Source organism: Gracilinanus agilis, chromosome 3 (genome assembly GCF_016433145.1).
Source record: "Gracilinanus agilis isolate LMUSP501 chromosome 3, AgileGrace, whole genome shotgun sequence".
Lineage (NCBI taxonomy): Eukaryota > Metazoa > Chordata > Mammalia > Didelphimorphia > Didelphidae > Gracilinanus > Gracilinanus agilis.
The window spans coordinates 494540169-494567115 of NC_058132.1; the positions used below are offsets into that span (position 1 = coordinate 494540169).

General features: G+C 35.4%; 1 protein-coding gene across 1 annotated transcript in view; it reads left to right on the top strand.

Moving 5' to 3' along the window:
• Positions 1-26947, top strand: part of TMEM182 (transmembrane protein 182) — an 83787-nt gene that overhangs the window by 29739 nt on the left and 27101 nt on the right. The window contains exon 4 of the mRNA XM_044670468.1: positions 4705-4842. Within this exon, the coding sequence (XP_044526403.1) occupies positions 4705-4842 (138 nt within the window). The remainder of the gene's footprint in view (positions 1-4704; positions 4843-26947) is intronic.

Consider the following 26947-nt stretch of genomic DNA (forward strand, 5'->3'; position numbering starts at 1 on the left):
CATAGTAAATACATTTTCCTAAGTCATTTTTCTTAATGGAGAAACAAAAACCCCAAAATAATGGATTTTAATGATGGAAAGAATCTCAGACAAAAATTTGTTTTAGCCTCATGACAGGGAAAATATTACATCTATGTTACAGATGAGGAACTGAGGCCTCAAAAAGCTAGAGGACTTGGTTCATATCACAAAGCTAGTAAATGGTAGAAATGGAAATAGTCCCAGGGTATCTATATCATATGTATGTTTAATTGGCTGTTGTATATCCAACTCAGAATTGCTGCTTTATATGGATATACACATTTTGCCAAGAAATTGTGCATAAAGAAGACATTTAACCTATTTGGAGTGCCTGTGTGAGGTGGTCATGACAACCAAGTTTCTTCAGTGGTTAAAAAATAAAAGCTAAATTAAAGAAAAATTATTCAGTTCATTTTGGGAGCTTGATTTTGAAGAATGACCTTCTTAAATATAAAAAAAAAACACAAAAAATCAAACTTTTACTTCCTCCCATAGGATGCCCAATTTTTGACCTTTTCTTTCAAAGAACAAAGGATCTCTGTTTGATTCCTCACAAAAATCTTGTTGATGTTCTCTACAGTTCTTTTATACTGGGGTGAGGGAAGGGAAGGAGAGAGCATAGGTCAATCAATCAACAAACATTTATTTAGCTCTTACTTTTTGCCAGACACTGTACAAAAATGGGAATATAAAAAAAAATAAGACAGACTGTTCCCTCCTCTTGAGGAACTTAAACTCTATTGGAAGAGGTAATATGCCAACAAATTATGTACATATAAAATATATATTGAGTAGAATGAAAATAATCTCAGAAGGAAGGCACTAATAGTATGAATGGAGGTGGTGCTAGAGTGGGAGGGGAATCATGAAAAGCCTCCTGAAGATGGTAGAAATTGAACTGGGAGAACTAAGGAAGCTGGGATACTGGGTCATGTGAGGAGGAGGAAGAGCATTCTAGGCATAAAGGACAGTCAATGCAAAGGGGTTGAGTTTGGAGATAGAGCATTGTGTGTAAGGAAGAACAAGAAGGCAATTGCTGCTAGAATCATAAGATACATGAAGGGAGAACAGAAAGGTATAAGAAGGTTAGAAAAGTGGGAAGGGATTAGGTCATAAAGGAATTAAAATGCCCCCCCAAATTTTTTTGTTTCGTTAGATCCTGGAAATAATGGAGAACCACTGCAACTTTTTAGGGATTTGTGTGTGCATATGTGCTTATATGAGTGTGTGAGATAGACAGACCTATATTTTAAGAATATCTCTTTCACAGTTAAGTAGATATATTTGAGTAGAGAGTGATTTGAGGCAGAGACCAACCAGAAAGGTATTTATACAGTAAATCGGGGGTGAGGCATTGGTAGTAGAAGGAGAATAGGGGACTTCTAAAATAAGACTTGTCAAGAAATTGGGCCTGTTGAATGATTTTATTAGATTGCCAGCCTGAGAGACTGGGAAGATAGTGGTGCATAAGGAATAACAGGGAAATTAAGAAGATAGTTGTATTTGGTGGCAAAAGGTGACATGTTGAGTTTGAGATGTGTATGAGACATCTAATTTGATTTGTCCAAAAGGCTATTGGTGATGTGAGACTAGAGATAAGGAGAGAAGTTAGAGCAAGATCTATACATCAGGAGTCATCTACAAAAGGAATATAATTGAACTCCTGGGGACTGAAGAAATCATTTGGTACATGAACCACTAATGGAACCATTTTTCTAACCCCACCTCACACTCCCAAGTACATACATGTAAACTCCTTGGGGGAAAGGGGAAGACAGGGACTGTTTTTGTCTCTGTTTTCACTGCACCTGGCACAGTGACTTGTCAGAAAGTAGGTGCTTAATATATGATTGCTGAATTGAAATAATTTGAATGAATAGCCATCAGGGAGGCTGATCCAGTGAGTTGGAGGACTTATTCTAGTTCTTTTAGCAATTAGTACCAGTGCAATTCCCATTTCTCCGAATTTTTCTCTTCCCCCAGAAATCTCCCTTTACCCAATATATTTTGTCTTTCCTTTTCCCCTTTACTAGGGAATTCCACAAAGGGTGTGGATTTTGAAGATATTAAAGAATTCATACTGGTCAGTATAGCTAGCCAGATTTATCAGATAATTGAGTGTATGAGATGTTCAGGACAATTAACACTTCTGGTGAAGAGGGCTTGCAGAGTCCTTTTCAGTACTGCTTACTCACCTTTGATGTCTACTTCTCACCAAGCTCTTATCTGTGGTACCAAGAAGCTGCAGCACGCAAATATTACAACCTGGTAAAACTATCTCTGCAGATGGGCTAAGCCAACTGTCCTGAAATCTGTCAGTGAGTTAGGGGAATGCCTGATTCCCCAAGCATGTGAAGACTTCTTCCAGCAGAATGGGTAGATGAGAACAATTTGTTCCAATAGCCACGAAGGTGGCTGAAGCAGGCACTGTGGAGTACAGAGCTTGGTCAGATATTGAAGAAGATGCCAAGGTCATCTACAGCATCCCAGGCCATCACTAATCATCTTGACTTTTATCTGACCACTGGACTTTGATGACTGTGGAAGAGAGAGTGAGACTGACAATACTATGCCTCATTTAAATCAGACTCATTGGATAGTCAAGACATCACTCATGCTAATGTCAGTGGTCTTCTTTAAAAACCAAGGACAAACAATAATGGGATAATTACTAGACTGTATTAGAACTTTGGCCCGGAGTAATAATGATTAGCATAAAGTGGGATAAAAGTAGAGACTTCAAATTGTCTCAGTCCTGCCCATATATAAATCACTTAACTGTGTGGAAAAGGGATCCTCCATTGAAATAATTCCCTTTCTCTGAGTTTTGAGCATGACACAGAATAGTTTATGGTAGTAGTGCTGATTTGTTCCAAATGACAAACAAATAAATGGCAAACTTGTCATTTTATTGGTACAGGGAACTCCTGATAGAATTGGTAACTCCTTTTCCCAAAGCAAATAGTCATCTTCTCTACAACACATAGTTTTAAGTCATTTGCCTGAGGCACTTTGAAGTTAACTAATTTGTCTAGGATCCCAGTAAGTATGTATCAAAGTCTTGGGTTCAAAGCTGATATCAGATACTTCTTAGCTATGTGACCCTGGGCAAGTCACTTAACCCCAGTTACCTAGTCCTTTGCCTCTCTTTTGTATTAGAATTGATGCTGACAGAATGTAAAGGTTTTTTTTTAATTATATATCAAAGAAAGGCTTGAACTCATATCTTCTTGATATCAAGTCTAGCTTGATCCCCTATGCCAAGCTGACTGTCATTCACTAATATTAAGATAAGTAATTTATTGAAATTCTTGTTTTGAAGCATTAGGTTTAATCATTCTTATGTCAATTTTAAATGATGACCCATTGTCCTATGATTATAGGTGATGCAGAAAGTTAAGCTAGGTAATTTGGGCCAAGGTTTTAGAGTCTTAAATCATTGAACGTATATCCACACTACTCTGCTTGTTGATTGATTGACTGATTATTTTAGCTGCAGTACCATAAGCAATGTCACTTCTCTGCTCTTTTACACTCCCCCCCTACACCCCCTTCCCCCACAACTACCCCTCTCATTTCATAAGATTCCATTTGATTGACATATTTCAGCTTTGCCAGGTGGACCTTTTAAAAAGATTTTTGCCTCCTTTCTTTCTGCAGTTAATGTTTTCCTATTCTGCAACACATTGCATAAGAACTCATAATTTGGCTAATAGGTTCCATTGAGGGCCCCCTACTTAAATTTACAAGAAGAATTTATTTCAGTGTTTTAGCCTTTGGAAAGTGATGAATTTGTTTAATAGATGTGCAATTAACCAGCTCAAAAATGATCATTAGAAACCCTTTTTATTTGGCTACTATATGTCGCCAAACCCTCAGTCCATTTATCACCAGCTGCATCCATTAATTCAGTATTGCTTGTCCTTGACTAAGAGCCTTCTGAAACTTCACATTTTGAATTTAACAAAGTACAAATATTAGGACAGAATTTTTCTGCCTGAATGTATCTGATTTTAAAGCTCAATTATGCTTGGAAAACATTGTTTTGAGTTTTTCTTGTCATTTTTGTTGCTTTACAATATATGTATTTTTAAAAAGATGGGCAATCCATACAGTAGGACTGCAGTTGGTGGGTATTACCAGCTTTCAAGTAGTTTGCTTTGCTGTTTAAAAAAAAGGAAAGAAAGAAAAAGAAAAGAAATTATTCTATCAGGGTTGGGCTGGGGTGTGTGTGTATGTGATTTTTTTGAGGCCTAGTGCTAAGAATTTCAATGTCTTTTTATGTTTTTTCTACATTTGGGGTGGAACACATATCTGATCCAGCTGGGCAGTCATTCAAAAGAATACTGCCTGCAGCTTTTGGTACTCCAACTTCTAAAATGTAAAATCTGGTTGGGGAAAATTAACTCCCTAAGTATATTAAGTATGTGTGCGGTACAAATACCAAGGATCCAGGTTTGATTGTAGTCTACTATCATTTATTCCATGGCTGTAAGATAAGATCTGAGGTTCAAGTCTAATTCAATACACATGGTACACACTATATCCTAGGATCAGTCATAGAAGGGCTGCTATTTTTGCAATTAGAAAAATGAAAACAAGAAGGAAACTTCATTGTCTGATGATTTAAATTTTTAATTTTTTTTCTCTTCCTTTCTGATTTCCTTTCTTCTTGGTTTCCAGTTTATCGTGGTTTCTGGGCAGTGTTCCTTCTCTTGGGTGTCGTGGCTGCAATAATTGCCACCTTCTTCATCATCTGCGCTGCTCCCTTTGCCAGCCATATTCTGTTTAAAGCAGCAGGAGGAACCTTTATCGCTGCTGGTAGGTATAGTAGTACCTTGTGCATGGTTTTCAGCCCAGTGTTTTCATCATTTTAAAAAATTTCTGTTTTGGGGAGGTCTAGACTTGACTCCTAGCTGGACCACTGACTCTCCATATGGTCTTGGACAAGTATCTGTCCAATCTATCCAATCATGAGTTTTTCCATCTGTAAAAGTGAGGAAATAATACCTTCTCTTCCTTAATGCACCAGGCTTCCAAGTGGATATATCTCAAACCACAGATATAACAACATTTTGAACAAAGATATTTTATTAATCTATTTTTATAATATTGATAGTTTAACAGTGGATACTTTTACTGAAATGGCATTTTCCATTCTTAATATATTTTAAGAATGGGTGAAAAAAATTGAGAGCCAAAGAATTGAAGAGCTAGAAGGACTCTCAAAATTCTTCTAGTTAAACATTGATCAGCAGGAACACCTTCTTGAAGGGCATCATGACATAGTGACTAGGCTCAGAGGAAGAGAGAAGGTCTGAAACATGAAGTCTGTGACACTAGTAAGTGACTAGTTCACTACTAGCTCACTAGTAAGAGATACTAGCACCATATAGAGCCATTTTTCTCCTCTGCAAAGAGGAAATAAATAATATTTGCAGAACCTATATCACAGAGCTTGTGTAAGAATTCAAAGTAGCACATTTCAAATAATTTGTAAGCCTTAAAACAATAAGCACTTGTCAGAGACAAGACTGGAACTGATATCTTCCTAGTACTAAGGCTGATTCTCTAAACACTATATTAAGCTGTTTCTATTATTAAATTGTCTATCTGTCTATCTTTCTGTCTATCTTTCTGTCTGTCTGTCTATCTATCTATCTATCTATCTATCTATCTATCTATCTATCCAACTGTCTGTGTTTGCCTGTCTATCTGCCTGCCTACCTGTCTGCCTATTTATCTATTTATCTCACTCTCTATGTCCTATACTGCATATATATATATATAAATCTATAAATGCAATTTATTATATGATTTACAGTTATATATTACATATCACATATAGGTTTTATACAAATATAAGTTAAATTAGGCAGCTATCTGTACAGAAGATAAAGTGTTAGGTCTAGAGTCAGGAAGATTCATCTTCCTGACTTCAAACCCAGTCTCAGACACTTACAAGCTGTGTGAACTTGGGAAAGTCACTTAACTTTGTTTGCTGCAGTTTCTTCATGTATAAAATGAGTTGGGGAAGGAAATGACAAATCACTTTAGTATCTCTGCCAATAAAACCCCATATGGGGTTGAAAAAATGTTGGACAACTAAACAACAGTTAATAAATTAAAATGTTCCATAAATGTTAACAATGACAATATTCATGACAAGGTGTCATGTAGCCTCTGCTTTGACCTCCCAGGACAGAGAATTCCTTCCTTTCCAAGGGAGCCCATTCCATTTTTGGATAATCCTATTAAAAAGTCTAACCTCTTTTTGAGCTGATATATCTGTCTTCCTGTAACTTTACCCTTCAGCTTCTAATGCTGTTCTTCCAGGCAAAGTAAAACAATTTTTACTCAGTCTTCCACCTGACATGACCGTGCTTCAAGTACTTGAAGAGAGCTCTTGCTGCTCTTAAATCTTGTCTCCTCCAGACTAAATATCCCCACTTACTTAATGTTGATCTTTACATGGCATGGCTTCAAGTTCCTTCATCATCCAGGGTACTCTCTTGTGGACATGTTACAGCTTATTAGATGCCTCTGCAAAGTTCTTGTTGAGTTTTCCCAACTGGAGATCCAGGGCTGTACTCCTAATTGTTTAACCTGCATTTAAAATTAGTGGGAATGTAATCCTCATTTGTGATTAACTCCTACTAAATTCTTCAAAGCACCTCTGGGACATGTGATTAGTAGGACGACAACCTTCAATATTTCATTTTGATCTTTTTTTCATTTAATCAGGCAATGGTATTGAATCATACCTAAGGGAATATCAGTCTGAAAAAAATTTTATTTTCAAGTATTAGCTATTCTTTTGGTCTGGAGAAAGTCATAACAACTCCAGAAATTTGCTGACCTCATTGTACCTATTGACTTTCTTATGGTGTCTGATGAGCAGTAGAAAATTAACCCAAGTTAAAATATCATGGGTGTATATGATGGCGACAGCTAGGTGGTAGAGTGGATCTAGAGCATTAGGACTGGAATTACGAAGACTCATTTTCCCCGAGTTCCAGTCTGACCTTCAGACCCTGGGCTTCATCCTGTTTGCCTTAGCTTCCCCCTCCATAAAATGAACTGGAGAAGGAAATGGCAAACCACTGTAGTATCTTGCCAGGAAGACCCAAATGGAGTCACCAGGAGTCAGACACAACTAAACATTAACAACAAGCCTCTTAGAATTATAATGTATTGGGGGCAGCTGGGTGGCTCAGTGGATTGAGAGCCAGGCCTAGAGATAGGAGGTCCTAGGTTCAAATCTGACCTCAGACACTTTCTATCTGTGTGACCCTGGGCAAGTCACTTAACCCCCATTGCCTACCCTTACCACTCTTTTGCCTTGGAGCCAATAAACAGTATTGACTACAAGAAGGAAGGTAAGGGTTTTTATAAAAAAATAATAAAAAAAGAATTATAATCTATTACTTTGTGCTTACTTATTTAAAGAGTTGGACATGACTGAAATGACTGAGCAGCAAACTCATTGATACATATCTAAAATTTAACCCCAAGTGGAGTCACAGCCAATTGGACTTGACCTGACTGAAAACAACTGAACAACAACAGCAAAATATCATGTACATATTGCCTATGAGTGAGTTCAGCCATGGTATTCTATTAGGTAGTGTTATAACGAAGAGTGGACAGCAGTGAGTATAGATGACTTTATTAACTTTAAAATCAGGGTTTATATTCCATTTTCTTTTGCGTTTTCCCGTCTCCCAGGTAGAATAGCTCAAACTTAGAGCTGTCTACCAGCATATATCATTCTTCCTTTGACCATATTTGAATACATTGCTGGGCATGTGACATTAAGTGACATTTTGGAAATATATTCTCCTCATTGTTGATATTATTTTTCTAATTAAAGAACAGTTTCAATGGAGAAATCCTAAGCCTCAAAGCTAGTTTCCTTGGAAAAATTTTTGAATCCTTCCTAATTTGTATTGTCAAAATTCTACTGATTTTTTCCTTAAAAGTTTCTCTTGAGAATTTACCTCACTTCACGTAAGTGCCATTTTTTTATTTATGCCATTTTTTGGCCAAGAATTAGATGGTATTGTTCATCTTTCTTAATGATGACACATGAACAGAAGCAGTATGTTACTGGCATGTGTATGTGTGTGTACATATATATTGCAATTTATGTACACATACTCATATGTGGGGGCAGCTGGGTGGTCCAGTCTCAGGAAAACTCATCTTCCTGAGCTCTAATCTGGCCTCCAGTACTTCCTAGCCTCATGACCCTGGGTAAGTCACTTTATTAGACTCAAGTTTCCTCATCCGGAAAATGAGTTGGAGAAGGAAATGGCAAACTACTCCCATATTTTTGCCAAGAAAACTCCAGATAAAGTCACCAGGAGTCAGATACAACTGAACAATAACAACAGATTTCTTAGAATTATAATCTAATACTTTGTGCTTATTTATATAAATACTTTATATTTATAATGAGTTGGACATGCCTGAAAATGGCTTGGCAACAAACTCCTCTGTGCAAATGTAAAGTTTATATATGCATATATAATTAATAATATATGCATGTATATATAATTTATATGTGCATATATACAGTTTATTCATGAATATTGTTTTATGTGATATATGATATAGAAAAATATAATTTGTAGAAGACTATGATTATATATGGAATTTATAAATAAAAACAGTCTAGCAGGATGGATAGAGAGCCAGGGAAATGAGTTCAAGTCCTGCCTCTAACATATTCTTATTGCCTATCCCAGTCAACTCCCTAAAGACTTTGAGATGCACAGAAGGTATAGATGCGTATAGATAGAGGGAGTTTCCTTATGGGGGAAGGACCCTATCTTATTGAATTCCCAGGTCTCATCTCTATCCTGATGATTTTCTTAAAATATTTAATTTTTTTCCCTCTGATCCCTAATAATTGCCTCAGGTATTCAAATATGCATCCATGAGTTGTTTGCTTTATCAGATACCCAAATAAGACTTAATGATCTGATAGCAAGAAGATGATAAGAGGAATATAAAAGAAGCATAGGAGAGAAGAGGGAAGCATTTATATAGCAGCACCATATGCAAAGCACCATGCTACATAAGCAATTTAGAAATACTGTTTCATCTGATCCTTACAACAACCCTACGATGTAGATGCAATTGTTATCCCTATGTTACAGATGAGGAAACAAGCAAATAGAGGATTAGTGACTTGTTCAGGGTGACAACGATGGTAAGCGTCAGAGGCTGGATTTGTACTCAGTTCTTCCCAACTGCAGCCACAGGACTCTATCCATGATGTCACCGAACAGCTTAGGTGATTATTCCTGATTTCAAAGAAATTAAAATTTAAGTGGAGAGACATGACTAATAATTCCTAACTAAATGACTTTTCAGTTGTTCTTTTTTGCATATTAGATCAAACATCCCTCTGTGCCTAGTATTGATTTTTTTTATTTTTATTTTTTAGAAAAATTTTCCATGGTTACATGATTCATGTTCTTACTTTCCCCTTCACCCCCCCACCAAACCCCTTTCCCATAGCCAACATGCAAACCCTGTGCCTAGTATTTAAAGACTTCTCTCTTGGACCTCATTTTTATCAGAAAAGAAAATACTTGACCTGCTACAAAGATTGGGAAGAATTCAAGCACAAGCTACCTTAGGTAAACCTGAGGTGAATTTAGCACCATTTGATGATTGCAAATGATTCATAATTTTCCCCTGTTGATTCCCACAAGCTACTAAATCAGGGTTTTTTTATCTTTTTTTTTTGAGTCATGATCCTTTTGGCAATCTGATGAAGCCATTGGATTCCTCAGTATAATATTTTTAAATGCACAGCATAAACATAGGCTTACAAAAGAAATAACATATTGAAATATAGTTTATACACACATATAACTTATATTTTCACATGTCATATGTGTACAGACATATATACACGTATGATTACATTGTGTATGTACACACATTCACAGATTCCAGATTAAGAACCTCTTCACTAAAGGAAAGGGTGTTCCTTTAAGAATCCCATTTCCCCCAAGGAACATGTAGGTGAGGACACACAGAGAATCAACAACAGTTAAAGTCCAGGCCAATAATAAATTTCTCTGTCTCTTCAGATTTCTTCTAGAATAATTTTCTACTATGTGCTGAGGCATGTATAACAGAAGGGCTAGGGCTAATTTTGAGGTAACTTCAAGGCAGTGTTTTGTATCTTTATTTTATTTTTTGGTGGTAAATTGAATATTGCCTTTTTCTTCCTTTCGTTTTCCTTCTTCCTGAGGCAGAAGACTTAGACAGCAAGGGATTATGAAGCAACATGGGTGTAGCACCAAATACTTGGACTTCCTGATTATCCCAGAGTGACTGCAGGATTGTAGAATATATGAATAGATAAAGCAAGCTCAGCTGGGGCAAATTTTTTAATTGGCTGGGTGCCTCAGGGAGGAAGATACCATTCTGGCCTGGGCTCAAGAGGAAAAGGTTTTGGCTTAGGAAGAAACTAGAAGTAGGAAAATATAGTTAGACAGAATAGTATGGAAGTTAAATCATTTTATCATCTGGGACCAGATAGCTTTATTCACAATTCTAATTACCTTACCCTGGTGTATTTCCCTCAAAATTTATATACTTTACTTGGGGCAAGTAGGTAGTACAGAGGATAGAGTGCTGGACCTAAAATGAGTAAGACTTTGTGAATTCAAATGTCAGATGATAAAACTTACTCCATTTGCCTTAGTTCCTCCTTGGTCAAATCAGCTGGAAGGAGAAATGGCAAGTCACTACAGTATCCTTGCCAAGAAAACCCCAAAGGGGGTCACATAGGGTCAGACAGAGCTGAAATGACTGAGCAACAACAGCTCTTTATTCTTAAGCCTTAGAAAATATATTATTGTAGTCTACAGTAAGGAGTGAAAGGGTACCCAGACCCCAAGAAAAAGGATGAAAGAGGTGGGTGAGGTCATTTGGATCAAGTGAAACAGATAGGAGCCCAAGGAAACAAGTCAGCAATACAATTAAGACAGTGAAACCAAGACCACACTGTAGCATTGAAACTCTAGTTACACCTTGATAACATTATTTCTATGGAATTAATTACTCATTGTAACTCTATTTCACCTGAAGATGTATTTTGATAGAACTGATGAGAGATCCTAGGTAAAATGTGTGTGTATGTATGTATGTATTTATTTATTTCACTATATACATATATATTTCACTAATATATTTCATGTATATATATATATAAATATAAATATATACAAATATATTTCACTAAAAGTATGAATTCCTTTGGTAGGAGCTCAATTCATTGGCTTTTTTCACTATCTCCTATACCCACTAGGGATTGTTCTTGCACATGGTAGTTACTCATTAAATACTGACTGAATTGATTAAAATCGAGAAGTTAGTGTCTTTGGAAAGATATTCAAATTATTACCTATTCATGCTAGCGAAATGTAAAAAAACAATAGGACTCAAACTAAATTTTTTACCTATATATAACAAATGCACACAAATACTTGACAAGTTCTTTAAGCTATAGATTTAGCTTGCATTTGTAAAAGAATGGATATTGTCTTTAGAGTCATGAAGGCCTGGGTCATGTCCCAGTTCTGCTCCTAATTTCTTATGTGAGCTTGGACAAATCCAGGTTAATCTCTCTGTATTTCAGTTTCTTTATTCATGTGTGATTCTTCATGATCCCATTTGGGATTTTCTTGGCAAAGACACTAGAGTGGTTTGCCATTTCCTTCTCCAGCTTGTTTGACAGATGAGGAAACTGAAGCAAACAAGGTTAAGTGACTTGCCCAGAGTCACACAGCTAGTGTCTGAGGCCAGATTTGAACTGAAGAAGATGTCTTCCTAACTTAAGTCTGGTACTTTATCCATTGTACCACCTAGCTGACTTAAGATTCTTTGAGATGATCTCTAACATCCCTTCTGATTCTTGCCAATCTCTTGAGTCTGAGTTCATATATTTGAGGGTTTGGGATTTTTTTTAGTTGCTATACCCTATAAATACTAGCTTCTTTTCATTCCTCTACATTTTCCCCCTCTTTTCTTCAATATTGACAAATATTGGGAGAAAGTAGCAATAGCTCTTCAGTAATTAAACATTATAGCAGATAGACCCTACTTTTATTTTTTTTAAACCTTCACCTTCTATCTGATTTTTTTTTACTAAGTGTCTGTTATAAGCTATAAAGGCTAGGCAATTGGGGTTATGTGTCTTTTCCAGGGTAACACAGCTAGGAAGTGTCTGAGGTCACATTTGAACCCAGGACCTCCTAGGCAACACTTTTAAATTCAGAAATTATCCTGGCTATTCACTCATACTGGATTTTTTCATTTTAAGATTTTTTCCTCTTTTTTATTTGTGTACAATGTATGTCTTGGTGAATAAAAAAAATCTCCCAAACATTCTCAAACTGAAAACATTTTTCACCTTTTTATTATTTTGGAGTCTTATTGTGGATTATATATTTTGGCAGAGAACTTGGTGGGGAGAAAAAACAGCTGTTACCAATTCACATGCCACCAACAGGTGGTTAGGGCTTTATGTAAGAATCTTGTACTGACAGGGCCCCAGAAATAATTATGAGACAGATACAAATGTATGGAGGGGAACTTGAAGCTGGGACCTGGGTATCCTGGAATGGAGACATGCTTCCAAATGTCCCAGTGTTGTTATATCCCTGCTGTTGGCATCTGTTTAAGATATGCAAAATGTATCTACAAAAAAGTTGAGGGTAAATATTTATGGAATGGCATAATTAAAAACAACAACAACATTCTTTTTTTTAGTTATCATTTATTTTAATTTTATATACATATAAAATAATGTCTAATTTAATAGCATAATGCATATGCTTTATTATAATTATGTAATAAATTATATTAAATATGCTTGTCCAAGAGAAATAAATATTCACATTATTTATGTCCAAAAATCTATATCTCATCCTGTTTTTGTTTTCTTCCTCCCTCCCATGCCTCCCTCTCCCCAAGAAGGCAGGTAATTATGATATAGGTTGTACACATTATCATATAACACATATTTTTCTCTTTGTCATGTTATAAAATAAGACATCACTATTCTAAAAAACTATCAAGGCACTTACCTCTATTGCTTCATTTGTAAAAAATGAAGAGATTGGACAGATGAATCAAAGAATGAAATGCATGGTGTAGTGGATCAGGCATTGTGATGGAATTAGGAAAACCTTAGTGCAAATCTTACAGTGGGCATTAATTATTAATGTGACACATAGGCAAGTCGTTCCCTCTGTGTTCCCATTTCTTCATCTATAAAATGAGAGGCCCACACTTAATGATCTTGAAGGTTTTTTCCAGCTCTAAATCTATGACTCTATGAATAATTTTGAAAAATTTAAGCACTTAATCTATACCACTTAATCTAGCCAATCTATGTGCTAACTGCTGAGGTTACAAATTAAAAAATGAGACTGCTCTTGCTTTCAAGAAGCTACTGTTGTAATAAAGGAAAAAAACGTATCTGAAAGAGGGTAGAATCAAGGTAAATGGCAAGTCCTGATGGTTCTTGAGGTTCTGAAACAGTTCAGATCGCAAATCCTAAGAGTATAAAGGGCAAAGCAACAGGAGAGATGGCAAAGCCAGGGGAGATGAAGAAGAGAGGTACAACACTGGGTCTGGAAAGTAGAAGAAGGGCAGGTAGAAAGACCTGGGAAATGGTACAGGTGGCTTTATGAACTCTGTCCTTTTGCAATGACAGGAGCTTCAGAAGGCATTGGTTTCCACCTCCTTTATTTAACCTGATGTACAATAGATGCTTTCTTAATTTCTTTTCAGCTTAAAAATGGATTTTTCCCCTTTTTGGTAAATAATCCCATTGAAAACTTTTCAGCATATGATATCTCTCACATGAGTTTTTTGGAGTCTTAACAAAAGTCTTCCTTATGAAGGAGGTAGATGCTAACTATTGTTATCCTCGTTTTGAGAATATATAGAACATATGGGGGAATAAAGTAATTCCTTCAAGGATAACCTAATAACTTTGTCTTCCCTTCCTAGACTGATATATCCTTCCTTGCTCTTCATTCCCTTCCTGAAAGCAAATTATATAATCCTAGAAGTAGAATGGAGTAGCTAGGTGGTAGAGTGGATAGAATGGTAGATCTGGAATCAGAAAGACTCGCCTTTGTTGGTTCAAATTCAACCTCAGACACTTAAATAGTTGTGTGGCCCTGAGTAAATAACTTAACTCTGTTTGCCTCAGTTTCCTCATCAGTAAAATGAGCTGGAGAAGGAAATGGCAAACCACTCCACTACCTCTGCCAAGAAAACTCCAAGTGGGGTCATGAAGAATCAGACATGACTAAAAAATGACTGACAACAGCAGCAAGAGGTAAATGCCATAAAAAAGATTGAGCCCAACCCATGCATGAATCAGTGCCTCCTTTAAGACATTCTGGACAAGTATCCACCCAGCTTTTCCTTAAAATCCATTTTTGTGCCATGAAATGAATCACTTGACATCCCATCACATGTTTTGCTAGAAAAATATTTCAGCCAGGGTGTGTAGTAGGTGGATAGATATTGAAAGGAGAGCATGGTAAATCAAAGGACACAGAGAAATTCCTCGTTTCAAGTTTTTGTTGAGGGTTTGCTCTGAGCAAAGTCTGTACTTAGATGATAATACAATAGTAATTTTTAACATAAAGTATGATGTTATATAAAAACTAGCTGAAGGAGCCAGGAGTGTTTAGCCTGGAGAAGGGAAGATTTAGGGAAAACATGACAGTAGGTCATAAATTATTTAGAGAGCAAGAACAGATTAGACTTATTCTGCTTTGTCTTATCAAGAAGAGCTAGAAGTAGCTCAAGTTATTGACTCAGACTTAGATGATATAAAGAAAAACTCAATACTTAGTTATTTAAAACTGAAATGGATACAATAGAGATCCTTAAGTAAAAGACTGGATGCATACTTGATAGAGTTGTTTTTATAAAAATTATTGGTTAGGTATGTGTTAGACTATGTAGTCTCTGAATTTCCTTCACAGTCTGAAATTCTGTGGTTCTGTGTGACCAAGGGATGAGAATAATGAAGATTCATATTTAAGCTGCATAAAAGGACAGTATTGAAATAAATGATCTCATCCCAAATGAAATGGTTTGCTTTGGTAGATCATAAGTTCCTGTCACTGAAAGTGTTCAGTTTGAGGTTGGTTGGCTAACTCATCACCATTTTAGGTGCAGGTTTGACTAGATGACTTCTAAGATTTATGCCCTTCCAAGAGCCTACAATTTTCAAAGTCTTCTTGAAACATTAATGAAGACTTCAATCATGAATGAATGAATGAAAAAAAAACATTTATTAAGTACTTTCTCAGTGCTATACAATGTGCTAAGTTCTGGGGATACAAACAGAAAAACCTAGACAGTCCCTGCTCCCAAGAACTTCCCAAGAAGAAACTAGGGCCCATAAAAGCAACATGATTTGCCAAAATCATGCAGCTAGAAATTAGTGTAGTCTTAGATCTGTAACCTAGGGTTTCTGACTCCAAGTTCAGCATTTTTTAGAATGCCACATAAATAGTTGCATTCTAAGATTTATTTTCAACATTTATCTGTCTGTGTATTTTCTCACTTTCAATAGATGTATCCTGGTTTTTCTTAGAGCATGACAGTGGAAAGTTATTGTAAGAGGGTCAAATCTTGGCTCTTTTTTTTTGTTTGTTTGTCTTTCCACTCCACTGGTGAAAAAATCACTTAAACTTTCTTGGCCCAGTTTCCTCATCTGAATATTTTTATTAGATTTATCCAACAAATATTTATTAATAAGTTATTATTAATTATTATTATGGATGAGTCTTTGTGCTAGGTGCTAAGGGTACAAGGGAAAATAAAGACAAATAGTCCTAGATTTTAAGAAGCTTGCATTCTATTAGAGATAAACATGTATGGCATAAATTTAACTCAAATATAAAGAAAGAGGATATGGAGTCATTTCAGAGGGAAGTCACTAGAAACTAGGGTAAAAGAGGAGCATCTTGGTATATACCAAATAAAATCAATCTGGCCATAACCATAAGGTAGATTGTGTGAAAGATGGTGTCTAATTAGCCTGATGAATTAGGCTGGAGCCAGTCCATAAATCAATTTAAATTCCTCTAAAAATCACTTATTGGGGGCAGCTAGGTGGTTCAGTGGATTGAGAGCCAGGCTTAGAGATAAGAGGTCTTGGATTCAGATTTGGCTACAGACACTAACTCTGGGCAAGTCACTTCATCCTTATTGCCTTACCCTTACAACTTTTGAAGCCTTGGAACCAATACACAGTATTTATTCTAAGACAAGGTTAGGTTAGGTTTTGTTGTTGTTGTTTTAATCACTTCTATTTTATCCTAAAGACAAGAGGAAGCTACTATAGTTTCTTGAGGAAATGAGTGACATGGTCAGACCTGTGCTTTAGAAATATTAATTACCAACTATGTGGAGGATCATTGGGAGAGGAAAGGGACTAGATTAGGCTCTATAAAAAATCTCATTCAACAGGGATAAGGGTCTGAACATAAGGTATTGGTTTTATGAGTGGAGGGAAATCAACAAATGCAAGTTATATTTTAGAGACAGAAAAAAGACATGGCACCTGGATATGAAAGGTAAGGAAGAAGGGGGAGTTAAGGATGATTCTGAGATTGAATCCTTGAAGAGTAGAAAGATGGTAGCATGTTAGGGTGAAGGAATTATTTAGGGGAAAGAAATATTAAGTTCTGTTTTACATGTTGAGTGTGTGTTGGCTTTGGGACATCCAGTTGGAGACAAGTGTGGGAGAGAGAATGGGTCTGGGTATATCTATAGGTAGAGGTCTCTATCCATAGAGCTATATCTTAAATATATCTGTTTCTATATCTGGGAATCACCATCAGAGATGATGATCAATAAATAACAATAATATTTATTTAGAATATAATATTTATTAATAAATAACAATAATATTTATTAATACATAATAATAAATCAAAAGAGTAAAAATTATTGTTATGCAATGGCAAGGGCCCAGTTAAGATTATATAAAAATTTGTAATGCATTCTCCAGTATGGTTGTGTGACTTGTCCCATGTGAGCAGATCAGACCAATAGTAGGTATAATTATTATTGCATTTGGAAAAGGACAAGTGACAATAGGAAAAGAGGACTGATGACTTCAGGGTAGATGATAGTGGAAAGATCATGATTTCGAAGGTGATCTCAGAGGAATACTCTATTTCTAAATCAGTGATGACCTTGGCTTAAGTCTTGACTTAAAAGTTAATTGGCTCTGTGATCCTGGGTTTTGGGGGTTGTAGGGGGAGCATAAGTTCTCTGAATCTTAGTTTTCTGATCTGTAAAATTAGAATAAGACTTTTATTTCCTACCTCACAGAGTTGTTTGTGAGAAAAGTGCTTTGTAATCTTTAAAATGCTACATGCACATAACTATTATTATTGTCATATATGAATCTATGGTTTTACATTCATCTAGATTAATTTCTGTCATATACCTACCCAAAATGATCCCTTAGAGCAGGTTCTGCTGAGACTTAATGTGGTTCATTTCTAACTTACTAATTATGTATGCAGAGTTTAATTCCCTCCTTCCTGAGATAATACTAAACTATAAAAGGGCAGAACTTGGCTCTCCATTGTTGCATGAGAACATCTACCATGTAATGTCAGTGGAAAGTGGTGCCTGACATTTCTCCCATAGCAGAGGTATACTGATGTCATACCTGTTTGTCCTGAGCAAAGGATGGAGCCAGTAGGGTTTTGGCTCTCTTTACTAGACAAGCTTTTTCCATGATCTACCATTAATTTTTCTATCTAAGTGGATAGAACAATAGGTCAAGCATAATGGAAGAATGTCTAAATGTTCCCTGGAGAAGTCCAACTCTGGCAATAAGGTCAGTTAGCCCATTAAGATACTTTAATAGTTTATGAGATTCCATAACTTGATCAGTGTACATATTCTCATAAGAAATGCTGACCATATTAATCTTTCCTTACCTTTGTGGATAGTCTGTATGATTTGTCGTGTCCCTAAATATTTATCCCCTAGTCGCCAACTTTCTAAGGTATGGGTGTCTTTTACCTTAGTGAGGTCAGTCCTCAAATGATAGATATAATTTGCTCATATGCAAAATTATTTCAATTTATGACCTGCTAGAATATCCTACTGGCCCGTAGTAATATCCATACCATGCTGAGTTATCAGAGTAGAACTTTATTATTATTTATTTATTTCTATAAACCCTTATATTTCATCTTAGTTTCAATATTGCATATTGATTCTAAGACAGAAAAGTGGTAAGGGCTAGGCAATGGGGATTAAGTGACTTGCCCAGGATCACAAACTAGAAAGTGTCTGAGAATAGAATTGAACCCAGGACCTCCTGTCTCTGGGCCTGACAGAGTAGAACATTCTCTAGCCCCAAATTAATTAAATTCCAAATTTCATATAGAAAAGGCAGTTGTAATTGTTGAACAAGGGTCAGTCATCTTTGAAAGAACATAGAGAATAGGGATGTACAATAGAACTGGAGGAAAAAACAAAATTTTGAATATTCAAAAAAGTTTTAAAAAGAGGCATCTGAAAACGAAATATCAGTTAATTTTGATTTTGATGCTGGATAAAATTCTCCGTTATTAAAGGTATGATTAGTAAATATATGAAAAAGGAAGCAGTGATCACAAAGACCTAAAACGGTTTCAGCAAGAAGAGATCATTCCAGATCAATATTATTTCCCTTTTTGCTTAAGTTATTGACTAATCAGGTAGAACAGAGAAGTATTGTAGATGTGGTTAATCTAGATTTCAGCAAAATATATTATTTATTATTTCTTATGCTATCTTTTTTAGCAAGATGCTATGATGTGGATAAGACAATAGTGAAGTTAGATGGTTTCAGAATTAGATGACTAGCTAGATCCAAAGCATAGTAACAAGATTTGCAGGGAGTTCCTCTGCAGAGGAAAGGTCTCTTTCTTTGCAGAAAGAGAGTTCTAATGGAGGGCTCTAGAAATCTATCTGGTTTTGTGCTTTTTGTTAATGAAAATATAATACAGATATTATGCTTATCGGGTTTGCAGATGACAGAAAACTAGAAGGAATGATTTATACTTTGGATTCAGTTTGATTCATCAAACATTTAAAAGTTCCTGCTATGTGCCACACATGATGGTAGGTTTTAGGAATGCAAAGACAAAAATGAAAACAGTCCCTGCCCTCAAAGGACTTATATACTACTGGGAGACTAATAAGTATGGAGATAATATATTTTTTAAAGGAGTAGTTACTTCGAGGGGAAGAGCAAGTAAATGGGAAAAAATGAGATGACATTTGTAAAGCACTTAAAATAGTACCTGGCACATAGTAGGCACAATAGAAATTGTTCATTATTATCATCACTATCATCATCATTTTTATTATCATCATTAACATCATCTTATCATCATCACCATAATCACCTTCATCATTATCATCAGCTATTATCATTATTTTGGAGAAGGGCATCGTGGAAGAGGAGTAGATGAACTAACCTTGAGTGGAACTAGGGATTTCAAGAGGGAGGTGAGAAAGGAAAACATTCTAGGCATAGGGGACAGACAGCTTGTGTTAAAGGATAGATGTGGGAGACAGACTGTCATGCATAGGGAACAACAAGTAGACCAGTTTGGCTAGGAGAAGAATGTAAAATAAATCTGTAAAGAAGTTGGTGCCATCTTATGAGGGGGTTTAAATGCCAAATGGATAGAGGATAGAGTCAGAATCCAAAAAGATCTCAACAGGCTAGGACACAGCCAAATGTAAACAGTTAACAGTATGGTATGGCAATTATATAGTAAATCTGATTTTAGACTGCATGAAGAGAGGTATCATGTCTAGAACTAGGGAGGTGATAATCCTCTATGCCGCCTTTATTAGAACATCATATGTGAGATATTGCATTCAGATCAGGGCAACATATTTTGGGAAAGATTTTGATAAGCTAGAAGATGTCCAGAGGATATCTAGAAGCGAGAAAACTGGGAGGAGACCTCCAGATGATTCCATATAAGGATTGGTTGAAAGAATTGGAAATATTTAACCTGGAGAAGATACAGGGGGAATATTATTATGGATTTCTCAAGGAATGGCATTTAGAAAGATTATACTTTTTCTCTTTGGCCCTTGATATTAGAACTTGGACCCTTGAGTAAAAGTTGCAGAATGTCAACTTTAGACTAGTAATGTTAAGGAAACAATACATAATTCTTAGAGTTTTTTAAAGTTTGGATATACTTCCTCAAGAGGGTAAGGGTGCTTTCTCACTACAGATCTTTAAGCCAAGACTGAGTGAATTCTTTTTGGTTATGAATCAATTCTTAATCTGTTTTAGATTATGTAGTTACTTTAAACCATATAGAATTGGATCATATAACTTATGTTGTTCCTTCCAATTCAGATTCTATGATTCTAGTTATGGGAAAAAGTCAATATTCATAAGAAATTTCTTAACCCAGACAATTTAAATGATCATTTTATCAACATCACTCTCCAATTGTGTATGAAATCAGCTTTTTTTCCTTGAAAATTGTCAGAATTATATTTGTATACATAAAATAGATATTGATATTAATTGGATAATCATTTTTCCTAGTGGAACCAGCCTGAGTAGATGTGGCTTCTGTTATTAACAATTCCAATATAATATTATCATGTAAATGTTTAGTAGATGTGGTGTGTCATTTTTTTTTCCTTGTTACATACTGGTGCTAGCAAAAGGGGACCTATTTAGGTTTTTCAGTGCAATTTTAACATTTTCCCATTTATTAGAATATGGAGCTAATGAAGTTAAGGTTAGGGGTTACATCACTGAAGGGCCAGTTAACTTTACTTTTTTCAACTATTCTCTTAACTGTGTACAGCTGTCATAAATGCATGCTGTTAATGCATTTGAATCAGGAGGGATGGTGTGGTTTGAAACAGCATAAATCCATTATCACTTCTAGAATAAAAAAACTATTGACAGTACTTCACTGGCAGTGTCTCTGCATTTGAAGGATAAGATACTTTAATCCACTTTTGTGTAAGCTAGAGGAGCAAAGGAAGAATGATACAAAGGTGATACAAAAATCCACATAATTATCAAATAATAAATACATGAGTTAGAAATAAAAGGGATTTCAGAAGTGATTTCTCATATCCTTTTTCTTGAAGATGCAAGCAAGAGTAGGGAGAATTGATTTTGTGACATGAATTGATCCTATAAGGAGTTGTCGGTTAATAACACATGACTCCTACCCATGGGATTTTAGTTAGAAGAAGGATATTTTCACACAGGTTAAATTCATTGCATTAAAACTAGAAAAAAGTGTCATGAGAACTGAAGGACATATTTCACAATTGCTTTTCTTTGTTGAAGAAGACACACATGTATAAAGAGGTAGCTGTTCTCAGTTTCTGGTACTCTCATTATCCCCTTTCAGATAAAGTAGCCTCTCAGAGTGTTGAGTACAAGGAAAATATATGGAAAAAAATAGAGGGATCAAAACAAAGAAAGAACTTATGGAAGAGTTGATGACTTGATGGGAGGAAACAAACATTTATTAAGCACTTACTATGTGCCGAGCTCAGGCATTCTAAACTCACAGGCATGCGCGCGCGCACACACACACACACACACACACACACACACACACACACACACGGCTCACATCACTCTTTTGCACCTGCTGTCTTCATGTCTGTATGGTGAAAGATTCAGGCTATAAACAGCCATCCACAATTGACAAGTGAAAGGCACTGCCGGCTGGGAAGAATATGACTTGAAAGGCTTGTAGCCTGCTTTATGAATTTAGAAGAATTTTTAAAGGTCCTATATTCTTTTTTCAATATTCAAGAGGCAGGCATTTGAGAGGAATCAAAAGAATAATTGCTCAATGCAGAAGAGAGTGACCTTAGGAAAATACATGTCTTATCACTTTGCACAAGACCCTGGAGCAGACTGAGGTTCTTGAGGGGCAGGGAGCATGGAATAAAGAAGAAGAATACTTGAATATTTTTTGTTGTTGGTCACTAGATACATTTCATATTGGAAAATTAGGTTTTTTTTAACCTTTTGTGCTTTATGGGAGAGTATTTTTATTTCTCCTTGTCATGCTCCCTAAAATGTCCATGACACCTGGACCCACATTCTAAGAGGCAATACAAGATCTAGTTAGTCTTATGTTTCTAAAGTCATTGACTTTGTGAATTGTCCCAGGTTCTGTTTCTTTGGTTTAGGTCTGGCTAGAAAACATGTCTGTAGGGAGGTAGTAACACTTACTAAATAGTTTGAAGAGATTTCTTCTGATTGTTTAAGTGATGAGACCCATCAAAAATCTTTCTGTCTCTCTTTTCTATTATATTTTACAATATATTTTACAAATATATTCTAATATATTTTATACTATTTCATTATTTTGATTGCCTTAATTACATAAGTCTTTGAATGTCTCCCCCCTAATTATTTTTAGTGGAAACAGATAGTGTTTTCTTTCCAAAGCAGTAAATAACTTAGGAAACAGAATTTGGAGTTATATTTATAGGAGGCTACAGCAAATAAATGGTTAAACCCATATTGAAACTAGTTTTCTCTTGCCTATGAATCCATTGTACTGTCTAAGAGATTGTGTTTTCTTCTTTTATCTTAAAGAGTTTAATGAAAGAAATAGTTACTTAGGATAGGATTTCCTTTCTCATTTGAATAATCTCTTCCACGGTGCACATTGATTTTTCTTTTAGGTAATTAATAAATACTTATTGGTTGAGTTTTGAATGGGACAGAACCAGGTGACAAGTTACCTTAATCATTTTTATTGATAGGTGATATTTTTATTAATACTCTAAAAGTCCCCTAATCCACTGTAGAAGGGAATAGCAAACTACTCCTGGATCTTTGCTAAGAAAAACCCCAAGGATATTATGGTCCATAGGGTCACATAATGGACACAAGAAGAAAAAATCTCTACCTTGAAAATATATATTCACTTATGTAAATACATTTGTCTTGGCCTTTTCAAAAGAACCACTATCATGATATCTGTCTAGCAATTACATTAGCTCCATTCATTCATTTAAAAATACTTATTGAGTACCTACTATATGCGTACTACTATAAAGGTTACAATAAGTATAAACTACTCCTGGGGAATTTAACTATTGTGATTATGGATGAAAGATAAAACTCTTCTGCCCTATTCATAAAGTTTTTCAATTAAAAAATCAGTGGGTGTTAAAAGCCTAATAAATATTAATTTTCCACTAAATGATGTATGTCCCTCCTCCCTCCCTTTTTTGGAAAATGTAGATGGGGAAAACATGGTTAAACAGCAGTTCTTATGAAAAGATCTGGGATTTTTGTTTATTGCCAACTCAATAGACATTAATCAGTCCGGGGACAGGGTAGCCAAAAAAAGCTAATATGAGCTTAGAATGAATGAATGAAACAGTGTCTAGGAACAGAGAATTGATAGTCATACTTTATTTTGCCCTGGTTAGAAATCTAGGTGCAGAAGATAGTATTCAGTTCTCAACACCATCTTTTAGGAAAGACATTGATAAGATGGAAGGTATCCAATTGAATTCAATTCAATTAATATTTATTAAGTGCCTACTATGTACCAAACACTGTGCTAAATTTTGGAGATTCAAATAAGAAAAAGAAGGACAAAGGTCTTGTTACCCTCAAGGAAAATTCAATCTACTAGAAGTTAATGCACAAAAGGAAGCCAATAAAAAGGGAGGGAGGGAAACCAGGGGTTCAGGGAGATAAAAGTAGAGTTGCTGATGGAAAATGGAGAATTACCTGGAGATTTCTGAGCCCTTTATAAAGGAAAGTTTAGGAAGGAGTATTGCTCTGCCCTCCCACCCTCCAATCACAGGGATGGAGTAGTTGAGGAAATTGAAAAGGGGAAAAAAACTCAGTCAATCTGCATAGTGATGAGATTTCAGGTGATCAGCTTCTCCTGGGGGAAGTGTGATGTTTCCTAAACTGGAAACCAAGCAAAGCTGCAGATGGATAATTGAGAGAAGAGTGGTGTCAAGGATGGTAAAGACCAATTGGAGAGATGTTTTGCTTGGAGAAGATAAAATTTAGAGTAAGAATGGCAGCTGTCTTCAAGCAATTCGTTTTGCTTGGCATCAGAGAGCAGAGCTAGGAGAAATGACTAGAAGTTGCAGAGAGGCACAGTAAGCCTTGCTGTTAGGAAAATTTCTTTTACAGTTAGAACTTCCATAAGTATATAATGACCTCAAGAGGCAATGGGTTCACCTATATTGGACATATTCAAGAAAAGGGAAATTGTCACTTGTTAGATATTGATATAGAGGACATAGGTTCAAATAGAGGCTGTACAATTCTGATATTTTATATTTCAATTCATGGAAAGAAAATATATTAAAATGATTCAGTTGCTTATGCTAAATAGATGTTATATATAATCTACATTTCTCATGCATTTTCCACATCAGTATAGCTTGGGCAAAACATTAAAATGTGAAAATATCCTTCAGTATAATGGTGTGACAAATTAAGGGATTCTAATTTGATCCCTACCCAAATGTTCAATAATATAAATATAAGATTGCTGATGCCACCTTGTGGATGACACCAATAAAGACTCACTAGAAATAAATAAGCTTAAATAAGCCAAACCACCAGCACAGTTTACACCTGTAAATCCCATTTCTTTCATAGAATTTAGGACTGGACATGAAGTTGAAAAGTCAGCTGTTCTCTTCCCCTGACATTCTATGACAAAAGTGAAGCCACATCAGAGTCTATATGATTTTTGAAAACTTTAGAGACCATTCCCTATCAGGAACCCATTAAACTGAGGAATTATTGCTCTCTGGAAAATAAAAATTTAATCTAAATCATTATTCTTTACTCTGAAACCACAATCACTTTTCCTTTCAGTAGAGATGGCAAATGCCTGATGACCATATTGTATAAAATGTAAATTTTAGGACTGAGAATAGAAATAGAGTAGAGATATAAAAAAATAAAAAATATTGGATACTTAACTAATGAAGGATATAGACAAAAGGAACAGGAGTTCCTAACTTTTACATATGTGCCAAGCATTCCTTTAGAAACCTAATAAATAAAATCCTTTATCAGATTAACTGTTTTTTCGGGTATCGTTGTTGTTGAATGAATAAAATATATAGAATTTCAAAAGAAATCAATTATTTTGAAATAGTGATATAACTTCCCTCCATCCAAATCCATAGACCTCCTTAATGATTTGGAGACTCTAGTTAAGATTTCTTGGTATATAGAGAACTTGTGTATAAAACTATGGTAATCAAAATTAAGGGAGGAAAGAAGAAGCAATGAATATTTGGGAAATTAAAGTAATTATGATACATGTGCAAGACTGAATATCTTAAATAAGGTAGAATTAATGATATATTTGTTTTTCAATTGATTGTGGAATTAAGAATGTTAAAAAGGAAGAAAAAATGTAAGAATATGGAAGAAAAACTCAGCAGGCACTTATTAAGGATTTACAAGAAAAAAGAAAGATAGTCCTTGTCTTCAAGGAGCTTATGCTCTTTTTTTAAAAAAAAACCTTTACCTTCTGTCTTAGAATTGATACCAAGTATTGGTTCCAAGGCAAAAGAGTGGTAAAGGCTAGGTAATTAGACCTAAATGATTTGTTCAGGGTCACATGGCTAGTGTTACGAATAAAATTGATATAAACCCCACATTTCCACTAACACACTAGGAAGTATCTAAGATCAGATTTGAACCTAGGATTTCTGATCTCAGGCTATCCAGTGAGCCACCTAGATGCTCCTAAGGAAAGTATATTCTAATGATGAAGATAGAGAGCTGTAAATGTAGGGGTGGAGTGGGAGGTACCCCCATAATAGCATAGTAGAGAAATTCTGAGAATGAAGAAACTGTCTAGAGGAGGGTAATGGCCTGGAAGTAAAACATGGAGTGAAAGTAGGAATAATTATGTTGAAGATTATACTTTTATAGATAACAGTTACTAAAGTATATGTATATATAGAACTTGGCATTTTGTTGAAAGGAAAAATAATAACTTGGTAATGTAGTGAGAAATGAGTAGATTATTACAAACAGTGACATTTAAAATGTTTTTCTTAAGAACTCCCAATTAATCTGTCATTTGAGAGAAATATTTTGTATTAAAAGATGAAATGAGGTAAGAGATTATAAAATCATTTTGAGAGTAAAGTTGTTGATATATAACTATAAGGTATTGTTGTCTGGAAAATATGGGAGTAGGGAAGTCTTTTCCCTTTTCCTAAAAATGTAAAGATGGTTGTGTTGTTGGTGGTGTTTTATAATACACCAAGAAAAGACGGGTGAAGTCAAAATAAGCCCATGGCTTCAGTTTTCAGTATGACATCCACAGAATTTGAAAAGTTAGAGAATAATATCATTTTGTAGTCTTGAGGAAGCCTTCTGATCAGCCTTTGTACATTTATCACAGTAGAGAACTTGTCAGAGGAACTTATGGTGCATAAAACGGTCCAAGTATGTAGTTTCCATCTGGACCATGACCAGGACTTCTTGGTGAGGAAAAAAAAGGCTAATAAAAAAATCCCTTTTTTACTGAGGCCCTACCATTTTATCTCAGAACGACTACCTCAGGGGAGAACATGCCTTTCTATATGTTTGGTAATATCTCTTTTAACTGAAACTCTCCATTTGCAAAACCAATCCTTACTAGGAAAATGATAAAGCATTAACACCAGTGTTTTCAATGTCTAGGCCATTACTAGAAATAGAGAAAATGGTCAAGTTGAAACATTTCAATAGACTTCTTTAGTACAGAAATTTCACACCCTATTTAATTTCATAATTCCATTCAGCCTTAGGGAAAGAATGATCTTTTGTTGAGTTTTA